The 21,510-nt window shown below is 40.5% G+C and overlaps 1 protein-coding gene and 1 long non-coding RNA gene across 2 annotated transcripts in view; one reads left to right on the top strand and one right to left on the bottom strand.

Moving 5' to 3' along the window:
* Positions 1-4,156, top strand: part of LOC146809858 (uncharacterized) — a 326,459-nt gene extending 322,303 nt beyond the window's left edge. The window contains exon 6 of the long non-coding RNA XR_014966498.1: positions 1,738-4,156. This is a non-coding gene — a long non-coding RNA (uncharacterized LOC146809858). The remainder of the gene's footprint in view (positions 1-1,737) is intronic.
* Positions 1-21,510, bottom strand: part of ABCC3 (ATP binding cassette subfamily C member 3) — a 693,015-nt gene that overhangs the window by 277,933 nt on the left and 393,572 nt on the right. The window contains exons 14-15 of the mRNA XM_085616719.1: positions 7,530-7,617; positions 5,198-5,264 (exon numbers count right to left, since the gene is read on the bottom strand). Of these exons, the coding sequence (XP_085472845.1) occupies positions 5,198-5,264; positions 7,530-7,617 (155 nt within the window). The remainder of the gene's footprint in view (positions 1-5,197; positions 5,265-7,529; positions 7,618-21,510) is intronic.

Here is a 21,510-nt window from a genome sequence, read left to right on the forward strand (position 1 = left end):
TGCTTCCGTTCAGTTGCAGCAACAGCTGTGTCAATACGTCAGAGTGAAGGGATAGTTTTGTCACATAAGCTGTTGGTGCTAGTACCCCATGCGGTTGATGCCCTTTTAAATCAGACGAAGATGCAGCATTTAACTAGTGCTCGTCTGACAGGATACAAATTGACATTGTTGGCCCCTCACATTACACTAAAGAGATGTGCGATACTAAACCCAGCCACTTTGTTGCCATACCCGGTGACTCAGTCTCAGTCACAGGAGTCTCATGATTGTATATTCTTTACTGAGGAACAGACAAAGGGTCGTGTCGATTTGCAAGACACGCCCCTTTCAAGTGTTGATGGGGAACTATGGGTTGATGGGTCCTGTTTGAAGTTACAAGATGGTACAATGTCAGCTGCATATGCAATTACAACACTTCAGACGGTAGTTGAGACAGCTCGTATTGCACAGAAGTCAGCTTAGGCAGCTGAGCTAATAGCTTTAACACGAGCGTGTGAACTTAGTACTGACTTATCTGTGAACATTTATACAGATAGCCGCTATGCTTTCGGAGTGCCTCATGATTTTAGGCTACTCTGGAAGGAGAGGGGCTTTCTTACATCCCACAGGATGCAAATAATGCATGGAGAATTAGTACATAATCTCTTGACTGCTTTAACGTACCCGAAGGGAATAGCAATTGTTAAATGTAGCGCACATAAGAAAATAATTGATAAGATAGGACAAGGCATTGCTTTTGCAGACCAAACAGCCCGTGAAACTGCCATGCAGCGAAGCACCACGTCTATGTACGTAGTGAAGTCACAGGCTGAACGTTGGCATGATACCAGACAGGAAGTGCTAGATATGCAGAGATCTGCTTCTGCAGAAGAAATTGAGCAATGGTCTAAGGAGGGAACATTGGACGATGAGGGCTGTTGGAGGAATAAAGAGATGAGCAAGTGGAGACTGCCTACAGCCTATTTACAACCTATGATTCATATGGCACATGGGCCGGCACATGTTGGAGCCTCCTCGATCACAAAATTGCTCACGCAAGTTTGGGAGCATCCAGAAATTGCCGGCACAGCTAAAAAGATGGTGCAGTCTTGTCTGATTTGCCTTCAGCATAATCCTGGTAAAGGGACACGAACTCCTACAGGAGGATTTGCTACGGCAACCGCACCATTTGAAGTATTGCAAATGGATTACATCCAGCTTGAGCGCTGTAATAACTTAAAGTATGTTTTGGTAGTGGTATGTGCCTTCAGTAAATGGATAGGGGCATACCCTACGAAGGACAATACAGCTCTCACTACAGCAAAGGTACTTTTGAAGGAATTCTTCCCTAGATTTGGTGCCTATAAGCTTTTATGGAGTGATAACGGACCCCATTTTGTTGGCCAAGTTGTCGACTATGTCCTGAAGGGATTAGGAATTAAGCACAAGTTCCACTCTGCTTTCCATCCACAATCAGCAGGGCTAGTGGAAAGGTATAACGCCACACTGAAATTGAAACTGGCGAAAATACTGGCTTCCACATCCTTGAATTGGCCAGACACATTACCTTTGGCACTGTTGTCCATTAGATCAGTGCCACATTCGCGATCTGGTCTTACACCATATGAGGTGGTGTTTGGAAGGCCTATGACCATTTGGGGAATTCCTAAACCACGCCCCATACATGATGAACCATGCGTGTTGATGAGTGACTACCTATCACAATTGACTGACAGTTTGGTTTCTATTCATTAACAGGTTCGAGAAGCTCTTCCTGATAGGTCTGCAGGTGAAGGCCATGGACTTCGAACTGGAGACCAGGTGATGATCCGATCATTCCAGAGGTCGAGAAGCTTGGAACCGAGGTGGCGCGGCCCAGAGCAGGTGCTCCTTTCAACGAGAACTGCGGTCTGAGTGACGAACAGGAGGAACTGGGTGCACTCCACCCATTGCAAAAAAGTGCCGTCTACCTTGGTGGATCCTGCTGCCTTAATCAACCATTGGGACATCCTGGATACAGAAAAAGGCCAAGCCATATCACCTGACGAACTTGAGGGAGTCTTCCCGGCCACAGGATTCCTGGATTATGCAGATACCAACTGAGACAACGGAAAGAGCCCGCATCGTCGAAATAGACTGGTTGAGCAACCGCCCTGCGTTAGTGAAACAGAATGCCGATGTGGCAAGGGGGGAGGATGAGTCTTGTATAGTGTAGCGACACCCGTCTTGACCCTCGGTGAGGAAACCAACGGCTGCCCAGGGATAAGAGCTCCAACGATTGTTTTCAACGACAAGCTGATCATGTCCACAATGAAATCAACTGTTGCTAAGAGAAAGATCATTTGTGCTATAGGGTTTGTTGTTGCTATGGTGGCTGTAGCAGTAAGAACCTGGTTCATTGAGAAAGTGGCTCCTGCTCGAGAGCTTTTGATCGCCACTACTCCAGTATCAGTTGAACACCACTACTTTACGCTTCCCTACCATGAGCAGAAGCATCAACAATCTTATTTAAATAATACCTTTATCCAGATGTTGCATCATACTCATAATGCCACAAATATTACCAACTGTTTGGTGTGTGGGATGATACCTGCACATCAAAAGAAAGGAGGAACACCTTTTATTCCTCTTCCCTTTTCTCTTAATGGTTCTTGTCATGCTTGGTATGCGCTTTTGTTTGCATCTGGAAGACGCACAGTAGGCGGGATTCTTTTTCGCCTTAATAAAGTATGCTACCAATATAAAGATGGTTATCCTCAAGCCAAAGGGACCAAATGGGAATGGGAAGAGTATCAACCGGACAATATTTCAACACCATATGTCTTCACAAATATGAGAACTTTTACCAGTAATGAACAATTTGTGATTTCTGTTACTAGAGCTAAAGCAGATCTATGTGTAAGCAGCATTGGGAGAATTCCAGTGGGGAAAAGCGAATGTACTGTAATTCTGACTATTGAAGGTATAAATAATAGCAGTTTTATAGCCTCACATAATACCTATTTTGTCTGTGGTAGCCACGGATATTATCAACTACCTGCTGGGTGGTGGTGTGTGCTATGTCTCCTTTATATTGCCCCCTGTGTTTCTGGCACCTGCATCATATCACCGGGACCTTAAATTATTTAACGATATCTCTAGAAATAGATACAAGAGGACAATAAGTACTGACGAAGTAGACCAAACTGATACCACTCTGCAACAATATGTCGATTTAAATTTAGGTTTGTTCTTCTTTGTGGGTGCTGCATTAAACAGTAGGAAAGTAAGACGATTAACTAGAGTTGTGGAAGCTGTTACCAATCAGACAGCTATGGCACTTGGGAACATTACGGAGGAGCTGCACATTGCAAGGATTGTAGCTCTCCAGAACCGAATGGTTCTAGATGTGGTTCTGGCTGATCGAGGTGGTGCATGTCGCATCATCGGTAGCAGCTGTTGCATTCATACCGGATCACTCACCTTCAGTATACGTCGCAATATCAAAACTGCATAAAATTGCTGCAGAAATTCATCCAGAGACTGGTACTTGGACTTTTACTGGATGGTTTTGGACTCTTGTTTCTGCTTGGGGCTGGAAGCTACTGACTATCCTGTGTGTAATGATTACGATACTTTTTACATGCTGTGTATGTATCCAATGTGGTCCAATGCTTTGCTCCATTTGCATCTCTGCCTGTATACCTGTCAAAAGGAATGTTGCAGAAACAGAAGCCCAACAAATGTTGAATAAAGAGGTGGGCGAAATAATGCTAATAGATGTACGGGATGCATATTTAGATTACCCCAGAGGAACAGATGTCTTCAGCTAATGCTAAAAGGGTCATCTGTTGTAAATTGGCAGCGATTGGCTTAGCATTAGCGGAATCCATCTTGTATTTAGATGCTATCTTGTCCATTTTGCGGAATCCATTTTGTATTTCTGACAGCCATTTTGTTTGCCATGTGCTCACCATGTGCTTTGTCCTCCCTCAGTGTTGACTGCTCTTGTAATCTGCCTAGAAACAAACTATATTTAGCATCTTCCACCTTTGCACATTCCCAGTGAGTTTTCAACTGTCCTTGCAGCTGTTAGTAGTATGTAACTGTCAGGATGTGTTTACTAGCATTGGCCAATTGTTAACTGTACCGCCCTCTTTCAAGCCCCTGTGTGGGTATAAAAGGACCATGCTCCTTCTGTTTGGTGTGCTACTTCATTCAATACCGAATGGTGCTGTGTGAATGTAGTTCCACCTCATGAGGTTTATTAAACTTTGTATTTTCTTTTCCAGTTTCTGTGCCAACTTCTTCCTATTGGTCTGAGGACTCTGTGCAGAGAAGGGCGAACCCCTTGCACTGGTAGGCCTAGCTGAGGTCCACTTCTACACTGTCACTCAGTGATATGATCGTATGATGACAACGAATAAGAGGCGCATGTTTAGCTAAATGCTTTGTACAAGAAAATGCTAATATTTGTTCTTAAATTAACAGATCTTGCAAGTGTAATTAAGGAGTAGCACAAATGATGATTTGAACATCTATGAAATCTCCAAATCTTCCCTAAACAAATGAACTGCGGCCTTATTCATCCTGATTACTTATCTGGGTAACTTTTGCATGGAGAGAAAGCACATTTTTTCATGTGGCAGGGAAATTGTCTGCCTCATCTTCTGGTGTGTTTTGTGGTGTACTTTACGGTATCTTTGTAGCCTTTTGCTATTATTTCCTGTGAAACTGCTTCAGTTCCTTTTCACTACTCTTTTATTTATTATGAAGCACATGTAGGGAAAACCTAACGCACGTGCGGTAGCATCATGGTGTAAAAGAATGAATCTTTCAGTCGACATGTGGGCTATCATCGTGGGAAATATATGGGAAACCTTAGGAAAGACAAGCTAATCAAAAAAAATATTTTCCACAAATTCCACAATGTTATCTCTTTGTGAGAGGACCCATGCATGAAAAAGGCAGGAAAAGGAAAAACACATTCTGCAATACGTGAGGCGAAAGAAAAGGACAGTCCATCTTGTCCTTTGTCAGAACTCTCAATATTCCTGTCTCGCCCCTCTCCCTCACAACTGGAGCACCAAGCATAGTTAAGTCAGATCAAGTTCATCAAACCTAAACTTATAAAAAACGGTTATCCTACATATTTTGCTGAATATCAAGGGTGAAAATACTCAAATTTGAATATCTGAGAATAAAATACAACTAAAGATTACATATAGTTTAAGCTTACTGTTTTAAAACAGGTTCAGTGTCCAGTGCCCAGCTGAACCTCCCATTCTGTACAGTGATGGCATAACCTGTATGATATGAAATGAATAATTAGTGAAACAAGTCTTATATATAAATATTAACTGTTAACATAATTGATACACTGGATGAATGGAAACCCATCAGCCCTCATTTAGACCAAAGAGGCAATGTGTACCCATTACTGTTAGACTGTGACCGTACTTAATAGAAACACAAGCAGGATGGGTTTGACTTTGTCAGGGAGGTGCGGCATGAGTCCCTATCATGCAGTGAGCTCAAGGGCCGACATCTTGGAATACCTCTATTATGAATATATGTAAGATGGCACTGCTAAAAAAAACACACAAAAGTGAAGGCTGTAACTGCCTCAATTAATCTGAACCACTAAATTAATCTGTGCCTGTGTATTTGTGCCACTGCGGAAAGAGACCAATCGTATTCACATCAATCTAGACCCTGTACAGAGAAGAGGTTTATATCCCTATATCAAGGACAATAATATCCATTTTGGCATATCCATCCTAAGAGAAGGCCTGTGATACGAGGGAGTAACTGAATGCATGCAACTGCAGTAGTATGATCTGCACCCCTCCCCATTCAAACAGGCACTGAAGGCCCTAGGGGAGGAATGGGATGCCCGCCCCACATGCAAACCCAATTAGAAAGTAGAATCTTGATTCAGGTTGGGTAAAGCGTTGATACCCTACATCTTTAAAACACCTATACACAGCACACAGGGCATCCTAATGAAACACCATAGAAACACTGGAAAGAGACCTGACGCGTATTGAAACAGTGCATTACAAATCCCTATAGCAGTGGGGAGAAGGGCTAACTTCAGGCTGATTAAACTGGAGGTCCTAAACAGGACATACTATAGTAGGTCACAGTTGTTCAGAAAGGAGCTAGTCCCCAGTGAGGACTGTCTCAGATATCATGCTTTAGAGAGAACATTCATACACACAGTATGGAGTTGTGATGGTGCAGGAGGTATGGGCAGTGGTAAGAGAATTAATAGAGGATGTAGGGATAGAAATCCCTAAGCCATAATAACACTTCACAATACTCAAGGATGCTGACCTGATGAAACATAAGAGGAACCTCTGCTTGCTGAGGTTCATGCTTAATGAAGCACACACGGAGATAGGCGATGTGGAGCAGTGGTGGATAGTCCTGCCACTGTGTTGAGATTACAATAAAATGGCAAGTGACATATAGCCTATAAACCTGCCAATGCCATGTTGTCTGCCTGCTTTTTTTCAGGTGCCAAGAGAATCATTTTTCGGTTTCAATATTGTGCAGTGGCAGCATGGTGGAAAAATATTTTTGTTTTTAATAGGTAGAATCATAATTTGGCTTTCAATAGGTGGAAAAATAATTTGGCTTTTAATAAGATATATGGGCTAAAACTTAGGAAATAAATAGAAAATAGGCAAAAGATGCGGAAAAGACGCTCCTTTCCTGCCTCTTCGATTTGCCAAATCTACAGGATCACAAAAGTTATTTTATGAGCCAAAATGATTTGTGACTCATGAAAGGCCTTTTGTTAGTAAAGAAAAAACATTTTGTGATTGCAAATCCAGTGATTTTGTGAATTACTGGGTTTACGATCACAAAAGGGCTTTGTAAATCAGGTTGCTTCTTCTTTGTGCCCTTACCCATGCTCATATGAAAAATAGGATACAATATTGAGTATCATCACAAATGTCTGAACTTGCATTAAAGGAAGTGAGGAAAGGAAGAGTATATTCTGTAATGAGGCAGGAAGTGAAGAAAAAGGATAATCCCCTTAGTCACTTGGCTCCACTTCTCAGACCTCCCTACCTAAATGGCTGGTGGGCAAGTGTGGTACATAGTGTTGGGAATATCAAGCTGATTGATGTATAGTCACCCACCTCTCAACTTTGGTTCCCTTCCATCATTTCAGTCTAGCCCATCTGCACCACACCTCCAATTTCTATGCGTCTTGCTTGGCATTCACATCCCAATGGGCACATGGCATTTAAACATACAACAGGCAATGTGTTAAGCCAATATATATACACCAATTGCTTTGACCTGACCACCTGGTTCCATAGGAGGAGATGCACCTATTTTCAAACTCTTAGTTTTATCTTCCTGTTTTCTTATTACCATTGAGATCATCAACTTTGTATTCCCATTATGTTTTCTAACATCATCATCTGGAATCCAAGCTGTCCTTCATTTTCATTCGATCTATTCACAGATGCAACTGCATGAATATGATTTTGCTCTTGAGTAGGTTGTGGTTTTAAAATGTGATATATTTTACAAATGAAACGTATCATTACCTGGAATAATAGACTTTGTATCTACAGAATCAGGGTCAAGTTCATCATTACTGAGAAAATTCTGAATTCTATTCAAAGAAACGCTAGCCTAAAAATGAAGAGAAAAAAGTTAATCAAAAAACGCTGTTCAGTTTAAAAACACCAATCCCTAACATCATTTTATTTCAGTTTGATTTTGACCTTGGTTATGAAGATGACATTATCCTTTATTTTTACATTTGATGATTCACTAATTCACAAACCTCTAGGTACTATTCATATGCAACTATGCACTTTAACTGTCTTCAGCATCCAGTTGACCTTTACACAAGATATAGCTCTCATTAAAGTAAATAGGACCTACATAAAACCAATATAATAAAGTGGTATATCTATGTGTACTCTTTCAACCATTAACTTATCGCCTCAGGTGACCATTCACTAACTCACATGTGGAAAATTACTGACCATTGCTAAGTATCTAATTTATGACATTACTCCTTTGTGCTTGGGTTTCAAGATTAGACTAGTTTCCTTGTGTGCTTCAGTTGGGTAAACTTAGTTTCTTTGCTTTGTACTTTCTTTTTACCTCATCACAGGATTTGTTCATGATCTTGGTGCATGATTAATCGATGACCGGAGGCTGTCTGCAGTGCAATACAATGTATATCTAACATATTTCCATGTTGTAAAACTGCTAGTAATAGCTACTGCTGTTGTGATGCAAGCAAATAAGGATACTGATGTTCTACTTGAAGACCATAGCCAGGTACTTGCCCCATTACTCACTCACTTGACACCGATTTACAGTAGGGCCCAGTACCGTTTACATCAGTTAATCTACCTATGTCCCCCTACACAGACAACTGTAAAACATGGATACCGGAGGTTGCTGATGTCTGAATGCAAGTCATTACTTTGTGGTTTCAATCCAAACAGGAGAGACATGCTGAGACTTATCTGTGTACGTTTGAGAGGCCAGACATGAAAACAACATTTAAAGAAGAGTGAAGGATAAACCGCAAATAGGGAAGACTCTGGAGTAGCATACAAAGTTTCTACTCCAGAGGGTGGGAATTTGATCGACCAGTCTTCCCACAAGAGTTGTGAGATAAAATACTAATCTAAAGTATGGTTTAAATGCTAGGGACACATGAGATAGCCCCTTAATTTCAGTTACCCGGAATGTCATCAACAACACTGGGACTTTTTGGGATACCAGTTGTCATTTGGATTGGCAGATTAGAGTGGCCACTCTAGCCTCATTGTTGCAAATGTACACATAAATTGGTTGTCTCAAGGAATAATGGGGGCAGCAAATTCCAATGTGAGCAATCTTGTTAATAAGGTAGAGTGTGAAAGTGGCTGGCAAAGTCCTTCTGCCGTAACGACTGACAGGTATTGAAACATCTGTCCCCATGTTAACATCAGATAGCCTTCAACCCAAAAATGTTTGATATTTTTAAGTATGGCTGCCCATTTCTAAGCTGTACCTCCATGACAATGACCAGAACTCTTCTGAATTCTAGGGACTCCTTCCACCAATGCCTCTATTTGCCAAAAAGGGCTGGAACCTTGGGCCAAGAGTATATCCAGTTTAAGATGCATGACTGAGTGATTTCATTAGGCACAGAAAGTGCACGGCTGACCCAGGCTGTGTAACTCTTAAGAGGCAGACTCTTCTCATAAGTGATAAGGCAGTGAGTAACTGGGTCTCTGACAAGAAGCTTAGTGTACTTTGAAAGTGTAGTTGGGGGAAGCAGAGCAAACGAACCTGGTACTTACATCTTTTTTTTAAATTATCAGAGCATGCACATTACTATAAGGATCATCTCTGTGGGTATGGTAGGATGTTACTTATGAGAGCTGTAAGTTACTATTTGAGTTACACTTTTCTAAAGGTTTAATGTTGCGCTCCTGCACCAACAATATTAATGCCCTTTCAAATTGAAGGTACTATAGGAAGAAGAAAAAACGGAAACGCAAACAAGTACAACCATGATCAGTGGTAAGCAAGATCATTATCGTATGTGCCAGAATGTAGGTAAAGGGTTCCCTGAACTTCACAGGCTGTGGCGTAGGGTAGGCTGTAAATTGAGTGAAAAGATTGTTCCAGAATATGAGGGTCTTGATTGAAAATTATTTATCTCTTCGGCTGATATACTATAGTACAGATGCTGTAAGACTAAAAAATTGGCCAACTTAGTTGGCTTGTTAGGTGCTGTCTAGGGGGAGACAGAGAGAGATATGATGCTCAGAGAGTAACAAGAGAAGGTTTGATTCTTGAAACAGATTCTTACTCTAACAAGGTTCTAGTGAAAGCCTCCATCAAAAGATGTGATGAGATTTCAGATTTGTTTGTTTAGAAATGTTTATTTAAGATAAACACAAGTTAAAAATGAAACATTCTGAAGTATGGATAACATGACATAAGAATATATGCATGATAAACATCTGCTGTAACTGTACCTTAAAGACTAAGTAAAGGAGATTTAACTAGGAATCAAATAGAAAGGTAATTTGGAGAGCTTCAGAATGATTATAACCTCATAAATAAAGGTAAAAGTCAGAAAAAAGGAGAAACAAACAGTAAAGAAGATGCAAAACATAAAAAGAGGAGATATCCAAATTTAACTAAATAACCATAGTAGAAAAATACATGGCAAATAATCAATGTTATACAATTAAAACATATATCAAATGATGTGAAACAGCATAAGTACGTATAATACAATAAATGCTACATGTTAATAGACTGTATCATAAATCTAATGGTTTCATAAATCTAATGGTTTCAAGGGCGATAAGGCACCTCTTCAGCTAATGGTTGATGGGAGCTGTAGAACACAGCTGTATCATTTAAAAGGGCAGACACCGGAGACTAAATAGCTTCTCTTTTAATGACAAGTGAGATGGGTTAAACATGTGCTCTATTAATTCTGTGATTATAAAACAATCCATACCACCATGCTTGAAAAGATATGATCTCTTATGTATTCCAATTCTTTGTAATTTGCTGATCAGCAACTGCTAACATAAGATCAAGTATCTTAATATTTAAGGAACAACAGTTCCAATCCGCTGATAGGCAACTGCTAACATAAGATCAACTATCTTAATATTTAAGGAACAACAGTTCCAATCATCAGAAAAGCTTACTAAACGTATATTCACAAAAGTGAAAGGAACATTTGAGTGAAACACTAAATTTATCTGGGCCTAACTATTTGTAAAGATGATTTAGATCCCTTTAAGTTGAGTATAGATGTAAGACGGCTGCCCACGTTTATCTTTAATATTTTTAATGGCTTTGGATCCCTGTCATTCCACAATAAGACAGAATAATCACATACAAAGGTTTTGAATAGTGTATGAAGCCTCATACGGTATTAATTGTTTTGGATTATATCCCCTAATGTATTTAAAACCAACTTTACACTATTCTACCTTTCCATTTGTCTCAAGAATAACTAAACTCAGATAACTGTGAAATCCTTCCCCTTAAAAACAATGCTGTTAGAAATTGGGTCTCTAATTGGCAGAGGTTTGCACACTGTCCATGTAGGTTCCACAATCCTAGTTAGGGTAGGTCAGATACACAACCTAAATTACCTCTGCTAGCTTGGCACAGAGCATTCAGGCTTAACTTCACTAACAGTATTTGTGCAACACTTAAATGACAGTAACACAGTGGAAACACCACAAAAGACTCCATATTAGTTTAGAACAATCGAGAATACTTAACTGAGTAAAACAAGACCAAAATGACAAAAACCCAATTAGTAGAGCTTGAGATATTAAATTTTAATGAATAAACTGCAATATAGTGCTTAAAGTCAATAGCGCTCATGGGTTACTTGAGGCCGCGCTGGACTGGGGTACATACAAAGTTTCAGGCCGACCACGATGGAGGGCAGGCTGGCTACAGACCCCCACAAGGCCTCTGAAAAAGTACATTGGATGGAGCAAGCGTTGGCATAGAAGACTCAATGCATTGGTTCCAATTCATGCAGTGGAGTTGATGTGTCAAAGTCGAGCCTCGCAATAGGGTTGAATGTTATCTTGGAACCCCTTTCAATACAGGCGTAGCATTATCATCGAGCTTCGCAGGCATGTCTTCGCATTGGCGCTGCATCAGCATCGAACCTCACAGTCAGGACCCATGTCATTGTCGTGCCTCACAGGGATGTCATCAGATCAGCTCTGTGTCTGTTTCGAAGAGTGCTGCATTGGTTCTGATTGGCGCAAAGTCGTCACTGCATCACTTTTTACATGAATACAGCTGTATAACCCTCTCTCAAGGCCCAGGACTGTGTTGGCATGCTTGGTAGAGCAGGACTCACAGTTGGCAGAGTCCAGCAGCCGAAGCAGAGTTGAAGGAAATCTTTGATAGCCCGAGACTTCAAAACAGTTGGCAAGCCAGCAAGCCCTTGGAGAAACCTGGGAGCAAGGATGTAGAGAGCAAGTGCAGTCTTTCTCACTCCCAGGCAAGAAGCAGCACTCAGCACGCCAGCACAGCAAAGCAGGTAGAAAAGTGGCAGTCCCTCCTGCTGCACAGCAAGCAGCATGAGGCAGGCAGTACGCAAACACATCAAAACAGTTAGAAGAGCAGAGGTCCCTCCAAAAGCACAGCAGTTTTTCTTCCTGGCAGTATGTCCTTGGTTCCAGCAAAGTTCTGATTTGGTGGTGTCAGGGTCCAGTACTTATACCCATTTGAGTCTTTGAAGTAGGGGCAACTTCAAAGAGGCCTTTGAAGATCACATGTTCCCTGCCTTTCCTGCCCTGGCTCCAGACTTACTACAGGGGGGTATGCAGCACTTTGTGTGGGGACAGGCACTGACCCATTCAGGTGCAAGTGTTAGCTCCTCCCTCCCAATCTAGCTCAAGAAGGCCCATCAGCTCCCTTTGTTTGTGACTGTCTAGAGGAATGCACAAAACCTAGCTATCACACACCCCAGACATGTATTCAGAGACAGGCAGAAGTAAGACAATGTCAACCTTCTAAAAGTATTTTCATACTTGCAATTTAAAATTTATCTTGCCAACCAGTTTTTAAATTAGGAGTCCAGAGACACTAAACTCTGAATCTCTATCTTTTCCCAATTGGAAATTACACTTAAAGGATGTTAGAGTATGAGAGAGGTAGACCTTGCAGTAGCAAAAAATGAATTAAACAGTTTTTCACTACTCGGATATGTAAAAAACAAAAGTACGTATCCTACCTTATAAATATGCAGCACCCTGCCCATAGAGCTGCTAAGGGCTGACCTTAGGGGTGCCTTATATGTAATAACAAGCATTTACAATGCAATAGGTCTTGCAGTGACATTGTTTAAAGCTTTTAGCATTGTAAATGACATTGTTTTTTATATTGTTTTTTTTCTAAGGGTAAACGTAGACTATAAGACGCTGTTTAGAAATTGATAAAAAGGTTTAAGAAATCTCAACACGTGTGGTACAGAACATAAGACTTTTGTTTTAGCTGCTAAATTGTGGTTAAGAAAAGATGGCGACACATTATATTAAAAAACTTGCCGTAAGCAAAGATAAGAAATTGCTGGAAGGGATGCGTTTATTTTGGTAAAAAGCTACATCACAACGCTCTTTTGTTTGTGGTGAAGAGCTAAAAAAACTCATAGCACATGTGTTGAAAAACAAAGCACTTTGCTTTTAAGTGCAAATTTTATAGTAGCAAAAGATGGCAACACAGATTACAGTGAAAGACATCTGCAAGAGACAGACTTAACAAATTGCTGTAGGGCATGCATCTGCCCCATAGGAAGTATCTGTTTAAACAAATGTTTAACAGATGGTGCTAATTCCTTAGTAACAAAAGATGATGACATAGATTAGATTAAACCACTTGCCAAGGAGGGAGTAAACAAATTGCTGCAAGGCATGTCTGTGTCCTGTAGAAAGTATCTCTCACAAAAGTTTAACAAATAAAATGGCGTGGAGCCAATACGGTTATACTTTTATTTGAGCATTTTTAGACGTGTTGGGCATATTCCTGAAGTACAGCCAGTCATTAAGCAGGGCCGCTAAAGTTGAAATTATCATTCATGGCAAAAATCTCCCTAATGCACAGCCCCACAGTCTGCCGGAATACCCCTGCCCTCCCCGTGATGCAGGCTGCATTGTGGCTCTTTAGGTAAAACACACTTCCAAAAACATTATATTACGCACTGCTTTAAGTGGGCCGGGTCCTGCCGGTGCTCACCACCGGCAGTTGTTAAAAGCAGGCTCTATATTTTAGTCCTCAGTCTGAGAATAGAAAAAAAATCTTAACTCTGCAGCAGTTCACTATTTTTGATGTAAGTTTTATTTTTTTTGCAGTTTTGTATTGCTAAACTGAAACTGCTTTACTTAAGCACCAACAATCACATCTTCATTTAATTTTTGGTAGGCACGGAGGATTAAGTGATTTGCCCAGAAACTTAATTTAATTTTTGGTAGGCACAGAGGATTAAGTGATTTGCCCATATACAGGATATGAAGCCCACGCTAAAACTGAAACCTGCTTCTTGAGCTCCAAATTTGGCAGCTGTAGCCATTACGCCACAAGCTTGGGGTGGGGGGTCCTTTTATTAAAAAACAAAATATGAGCCACACAACACGTTTTTAGAAAGCCCCTGTGCACAAGCACGCCTGGGTTTATGCCCCCTGCCATACAGGACACGAGCTGGCTGTTTTTATTTTTCCAACGGTTTTTGTGTGCTAACTGCTCCGGGCTGAGGCAATTCTGTGTTATAGTTCCTGTTTGTTTTGCTCTCCAGCTCACAAAGCTTTTGTGCCTCAGAGCAGATACGGTTATACTCTTATTTGAGCGTTTTTAAACGTGTTGGGCATATTCCTGAATTACAGCCAGTCATTAAGCAGGGCCGCTAAAGTTGAAATAATCATTTATGGTAAAAATCCCCCGATGCACAGCCCTACAGTCTGCCAGAATACCCCTGTCCTCCCCGTGATGCAGGCTGCATTGTGGCGCTTTACGTAAAACACACCTTTAAAAATAACGTATCAAGCAAGGCTTTAAATAGGCCGGGTCCTACCGGTGCTCACCAGCGGCAGTTGTTAAAAGCAGGAGCCGAGACAGGTCCATATCGGGCTCTCTATTTTCGTCCTCAGTCTGAGAATAGAAAAAAATCTCTGCAGCAGTTCACTATTTTTGATGTAACTTATATATTTTTTGCAGTTCTGTATTGCTAAACTGAACAACACCATCTTCATTTAATTTTTGGTAGACACGGAGGATTAAGTGATTTGCCCAGAAACTTCATTTTATTTTTGGTAGGGATGGACAAGTTATACTCTTATTTGAGCGTTTTTAGATGTGTTGGGCATATTCCTGAAGTACAGCCAGTCATTATGCAGGGCCGCTAAAGTTGAAATTATCATTCATGGCAACGTTATTACCCGAGCTGATGCACATCTAGCACCTCGTGCAGTCCACAGAGCTACGCTATTGTGTGCTCTCGTTGACTGTGTGTGACATCACGTTCTTAATGCCCCATATGTAGCCAGGTCTGGTAGTTCATTGGATGAATGCAACCACTTCTGGATGTGTTAGACCTCGCCGTCTCAGGTTCGAATCCTGGCAGGTTCAATCAGCCGTCCATCCTTCTGAGGGTGATAAGATGCATACCACTGGGTTGGGTAACAATAAATACCTTCTAAACTATTGATAGCGCCAAGAGGTCTGCTTCCACAAATATGCGCGGTATTACCAGAGCTGATGCACATCTAGCGGCTCATGCAGCCTACAGAGCTACGCTATTGTGTGCTCTCGTTGAGTGTGTGTGACATCACGTTCTTAATGCCCCATATGTAGCCAGGTCTGGTAGTTCATTAGCTGAATGCAGCCACATCCGGAAAATGTGTTAGACCTCGCCGTCTCAGGTTCGACTCTCGGCAGGTTTTATCAGCCGTCCATCCTTCTCAGCGTGATAAGATGCGTACCACTGCTTGGGTAACAATAAATACCTCCTAGCATATCGATAGCGCCAAGTGGCCTGCTTCCACAAATATGCACGTTATTACCCAAGCTGATGCACATCTAGCGCCTCGTGCAGCCCATAGAGCTATTATCACCTAATTAGGCATCCTTATTTGGGGCTACTAGCCAGTGATTTACAACAGCCTCGTCAGCAGCTAAACAGAAAACTCAAGGAGCTATTAACAAGTAGTAATTTGTATGCTCGAATCACTGCTATGTAGAGAAGTAAAATGGGACCTCAGCAGGCGCGCAAACCAATGAGCTATCTTATCAGCAATATATGCATTCCAGTGTTTCCGGACAGCCTATATTAGTGACGGAACAATATAGTATATTCAGCAGGTAGGCGCCCTACTCATTAAACCATCACCCAGTATGCATCTTTATTCTCGACGCCACCGCTGTGTAGAAAGGAGTAACATTACCCCATTCATGATTTTAGTGCATTGATAGATTGTGTGCAGTGGAGGGGTCAAGCAAGCATTGTGGGAGCGAAAAGAGCTGTGTTACTCCCCGCTTACCTCCTCCCATATAAAGGAGCCAACGCTGTCTCTGCTCCTTGTCCCGGGATTTTAAACAAGCTGTTGCCGGTACGCTCCACACAGCACTTGAGGAAGGGGTAGGAACAGCAGAGAGAGTGGGGTGAGAGTGGAGGAGGGAGGTGAGGGAAAGAGAAGACGCGTGTGACGGCCTGGAAAGCAGATGCCTTGGTGAACTCTGCCTGAACCTTAGTTTAGCACGCCTCCTCAGATAACAGACCAACAATAAAACTGAAAGAAGCAGTAGACTCGGTGTCCCAAGGGTGTGCACAAAAAAAGCCACATGGCGGTAACCAAAAACCCTGCAGAGCAATGAGAACACGGGGTTTTAAATAAATATTGACATTGCCCAATAGAAAGCATGGGCGGGATTACAAGTCCCTCTCCTAAAATATTTTTACCCCAATATGTCTCGCTACAGGAGCAGCGCATGCCCGCTGCAACACTCGGCGAGACCTAAGAAAGGAAGGTTAGGGCCTGGGAAGTAGGTTAGCTTGCCAGGTTGAAATGGATGTTTAAAACTGCACATACAGGCTCTGCAGTGGCAGGCCTGAGACATGTTTAAAGGGCTGCTGAAGTGGGGGGCACAATCACTGCTGCAGGTCCACCAGTATCATTTAATCTACAGGCCCTGGGCACAAATAGTGCACTTTACTAGGGATTTAGATGTAAAATAAACATGCCAATTGTGGATAAGTCGATTTTACCATGTTTTGAGTACAGAGCATATGCACTTTAGCATTGGTTAGCAGTGCTAAAGTGCCCAGAATCATAAAGACAGCAACGATGAAGTCCATAAAACAGGAGGTCAGAAGGCAAAAAGTCAGGGGAAGCCCCACTAAGGAGGCCAGGTCAAACAAATGCCAAAAACATGATCTCATAAAATCTGATTTTAAATGAAATCCTCAAAAAAGCAAATACTTGGGACTGTGGTTCATCAGCTCTATACAAGACCTACTTTAATCCCAATTCAATGACTGATAAAATCAGTTAATTAATTGACCAGATAGAATCCTTTATTTCTTTCATATTGGGGACTTCTAACCTAAATGAATAAAATGTTGGTTCCTATCATTGTAATACATGTACTATTTGCACAAACATCTAATTTCCCCTTTTTTTTTTCTTTTTTAAAGAGTATTTCTGCACTGAAATAAAGCAATGCATTGCATGCCTCTGTTTAAACTCAAGAGGGTCTAGAAACTAGAAGATGTAGTTAATTGCCTGGATTTTCAAAGTTTTTACTATGCCTTTTGTTTAAAGCAATCTGCTTCCTGGTTATCAGAAAATGTAGATAGTATAAATTTTTTATGGTTTGAACTTGAAAAATCATTTATTCACCATTTGTCTTTTAAAGGATTGTTATCATCTTCCCAGGACCATAATTCATGCCATTACCCACTCTTAAAATATTTGTAGATTAGTAAGGGTCAGATGTATCAACGCTTTTTGCAATCGCAAAAATGCGTTTGGCAATGTATGAAACATTTTGAATTCGCAATATGGTAAACGCAATTATTTGCGATTACCTAAATTGCGAATGCAATTAGGGAATCGCAATTTGAGGTTCCCTAAATGCAATTCTTGTAGTTATCGCAAATTGCGAATTAGCATTAAGGAATCGCAAATTACCACCCACTTCTAGTGGGTGGTAATTTGCAAATTCCAAGAAAAATTCACTTTTTTGCATTTTTCGAAGTGCCATGTGGCGCACATACATACCCTAAGAGCATGTATGTGTGCCACATGTGCACACATGCATATTTCAGGGGTGCAACAGGATCTCCTTTTGGCACCCTTGAAATTGCATGTGCAATTTGCGAGTACCTATTGGGTACTCGCAAATTGCGTATGCAATTCCAATTCATTCCTATGGGCCTGTAGGCCCAAAAAAATGAATGGGAAGCCATTCCTTATTTCCGAGTCGCAATTTGCGAGTCGCAAATAAGGTATGCGTAGGAATCGCAAAATCTTTGCAAAAACCTACATACATTGCATTTTGCAAATCTATAATAGCGAATCGGTAAAATTCGCTATTATAGACTCGCAAAATCCAATGTTGATACATCTGGCCCTTAAACCTTTGTTTCACTGAACATAAAATTTACTTTTGAACTTAACTTTTTGGCATATTAAACTCGACAAAAAAAATAATCGTTTTTTGGGGGGAATTGCAGGCTGGACAAAGGTTTAATTTGAGTTCACCAGCTTATTAATACTAATATATTTTCCAGGGACTCAACATGCTTTTATGTTTCTAAAATAATTTTGAGAAGAAATGTAATGATGTGTATTCTTTACATACAAAAAGCTCTTGGCTATCAATGCAAGTAACATGTCAGATAGCAAGATTTTACAATCTTTGGTTTATCATCCAAAAGCTTCTATTCTTGACAAAATTATTAAACTTCCTAACACAGACAGACAAAAAAGATACAGAATTGCAGTGCAAAAGTGATGTATGCGTTAAATGGCCTATTGGCCTTTGGAATAAAATATAGCTGAAAATCAAAAAATCCTTTGAAGCTGCAGATATCATTCATCCTTAATTCTTCATATATAGCAAACCACTTGTAACACCTCTATCTTTACTGAAAAGTGCTCCAACTGCACAAGATAATTACTGGTATTGTAAAATTGCTGATGCTGACACTATCCATTATGAGGCTTGAAATTAGTCTTATGTCCAATATTTGGACATGCTGGAGTTGGTGTTGTATTATTCATTGTAGACCGCCCATAGGACACAAGTGTAGTTCAATTTGGTATTTATAAAATTGCACACAATGTTACATGAAGATTAGTACCTTTGTAACAGAGGACCCCTCCCAGTTGCCTGAATTGGAAGAAAGTTCCTTCATATGCAAATCCCTGTTAAAGAGTCTACCCAGGTAAAAGTGTTGACTTTTAGTGAATATTATGTTATCAACTGATCAGATCAACGAATGGACCGACGAGAAGAACCTAAGAACCACAGACACTCTGAGAACCAGATTCTGGGACTGTAGGTGCGAGTGCAATACACTGCATCCTATGAATGACTTGAAATGATATGGAAAGAGGAAATTTAGAAATTTAAGCCCTGATGAAGTTCCCCTTGTGGGAATGAAACGCGTTGGCTGGACCTTTTATAACAGATAAACACTTTAACAGGTTGAAATAAAGAAGCTATTTATTTATTACTACCTGCCTCTTGGACTTTCTCAACTGTGCACCCCCACCTATGCTCAATCTTTGTTGATCTGGAACACAGTTACGCTGCTCAACGGCTGGCGTTTGGGGTTGACTGCACAACTATTACTGTCATTGGAACTGGTATGAGGTGCGGCAAGAGAAGTCCACCGTTGTCCCAAATAGAATATAGATCAACGGACGTTGTGACATTTAGGCAGCATAATGAAGGGCTGAGCATGAATGTTGATTTATTTTCTGTTTTTTATATTGTGGTCTTATAAAGCGTGGGCCAATTCTGGTACTAGAGCACTATAAAATATTGAGCTATTTTATAGTGATTACATTTCTTTGCAGCATTATAGTGGAATAGTGAGAGATGCCGTGCTTTACAAAACAACTAAATAAATATAATAAATAATTAAATATGTATGCATTTTCATATCTGAAATATTTATAGGTTTAATATTTGCCGGAAAACTATACTTTTACGTTAAGCCGGTAAGAGTATTAGTTCTTTATCCTGGACATTTACAAAACAAATCAGTTGCTAGACTTGGGTTCTTCTGGACAGCCTTATCATACAGTGCTGTCTCTACTATGTCTCAGTTAGCAGCCGTACAAACTGTACATGGCTGAGAGGGCGAGATTATATGTTTTACATAATTTACATATGATACAATAATGTTCTGTTCAATTTCATTTTTGGTGATGTTTTCTGACATGCAGTCATGTTGAGTAAGACGGAGTATAATATAGTATGCCTGGTCTGATTGACTGATCTCCAGTTTCAATGTGATTCTAGACTTCATTAATGAAGGTCTTAATGCTAAGCTAAATGCTGCTTCTTATCTTGTCATTCAACCTCACTAATCATCTATGCAGTTTTTTTTCTACAGAAGCGAAATACCTCTCACTAACTTACATATCTGCTTATGTTCATAAATTTTTTTAATGCTACAGAAGCCAGTAATCGGACTCACTGATTTTAAAGAATTAATTAACATTAGAAACACAAGAGTTCCTATTCTAATCAGTGGGGTTCCTGAGCTATAGACGTGCACAACAGTAGGATAGCAATTAGGTTAGTTAGAATCATTCTCAAACATTGAGGAATGTTGTTAAAGATTAAAGAGAAGTCTTCTTGATGACATATGGCTATAAAGAAGACAAGAAGAATGTGTCATTTCATGCAAGTCTCTGCACACACTCTAACATACAGGTGATTATATGAGAAACCAGATTCCTGCCATTTAGCAAGGGCCTATCAATCTGAACTGTCTTCATTCGAATTCTCACTGCTATGTCTGTAAACTAAATTAGGTTACTTATTTACTTCATGCCTGGAATCTTCATTCCCAGTCATCACCTGTCAAAATGAAGCCCTGGCTCCTTACATGTAATATTTTGCGTTTTCATATAAAATAGGAATGCACGAGCAATATTATATTTACATGGCAGTTTAACTATATATTGTAATCCTAACAACAAGTACACAGCACAGTGATAAAGAGTCAGCAAATCAGTAAAATTTCTAATATAACAGCAACAAAATGCCTATGCTACAAATATACTCCGCACACAATATGTTGTAGAGGAAAGTTATTTATTGCAATAGCACTGGGTCCCCGCCATGCCAGCAGCTGAGGAGAGAAGAGAAATGTTTTCCTACTGAGCCAGCCAGAGGCAGGGAAATGCTGTGATACTGAACACCGAAGGAAACAGTGGGTTCTTCTCTCCAGTTGAAATCTCCAAGAATGTCACTTGTCCTAATTCTCAAAGAAATTCAGAAATCTGCACCTAAAGATTTCTGACCCTCACATGAGACAAATGTATGGCTTTTGTCAATTAAAAATGAGTTCCAGGGAAATCAGTGAGAGTCACAGATTTTCTACCACAGTCAAACGTCTAGTTATTCAACGTTTTTCATGTAAGCATATGCGTATATGTGTGTGTGTTCTATCTATCTATATAGATAGATAGATATATACGTGTGTGCACATGCAAGAAATACACTATCTTTTTCTTTTTTGTTCCCCAAAGGCAAGATAATTTTACCAGTGGCCAAACACCTTCTCTTACACCTGCATCATTTTAATTGGGTGGTCCTTACCCCTTCCCACTCTTTATAGGGGGTCTGGAAAGGTATTTACTCCTGGCCTAAGTACAAGTACATCTTCATCCTTTTCATGTAGAAGAGGGTCAGAGAAGACTTTGCGAATACACAATCACAAATGTTTGTGGATATTCAGTTCCTTAAATGCCTACTCACTGCCCAACCCGACCCACTATTAGA

This window comes from Triturus cristatus, chromosome 7 (assembly GCF_964204655.1).
Source record: "Triturus cristatus chromosome 7, aTriCri1.1, whole genome shotgun sequence".
Classification (NCBI taxonomy): Eukaryota; Metazoa; Chordata; class Amphibia; order Caudata; family Salamandridae; genus Triturus; species Triturus cristatus.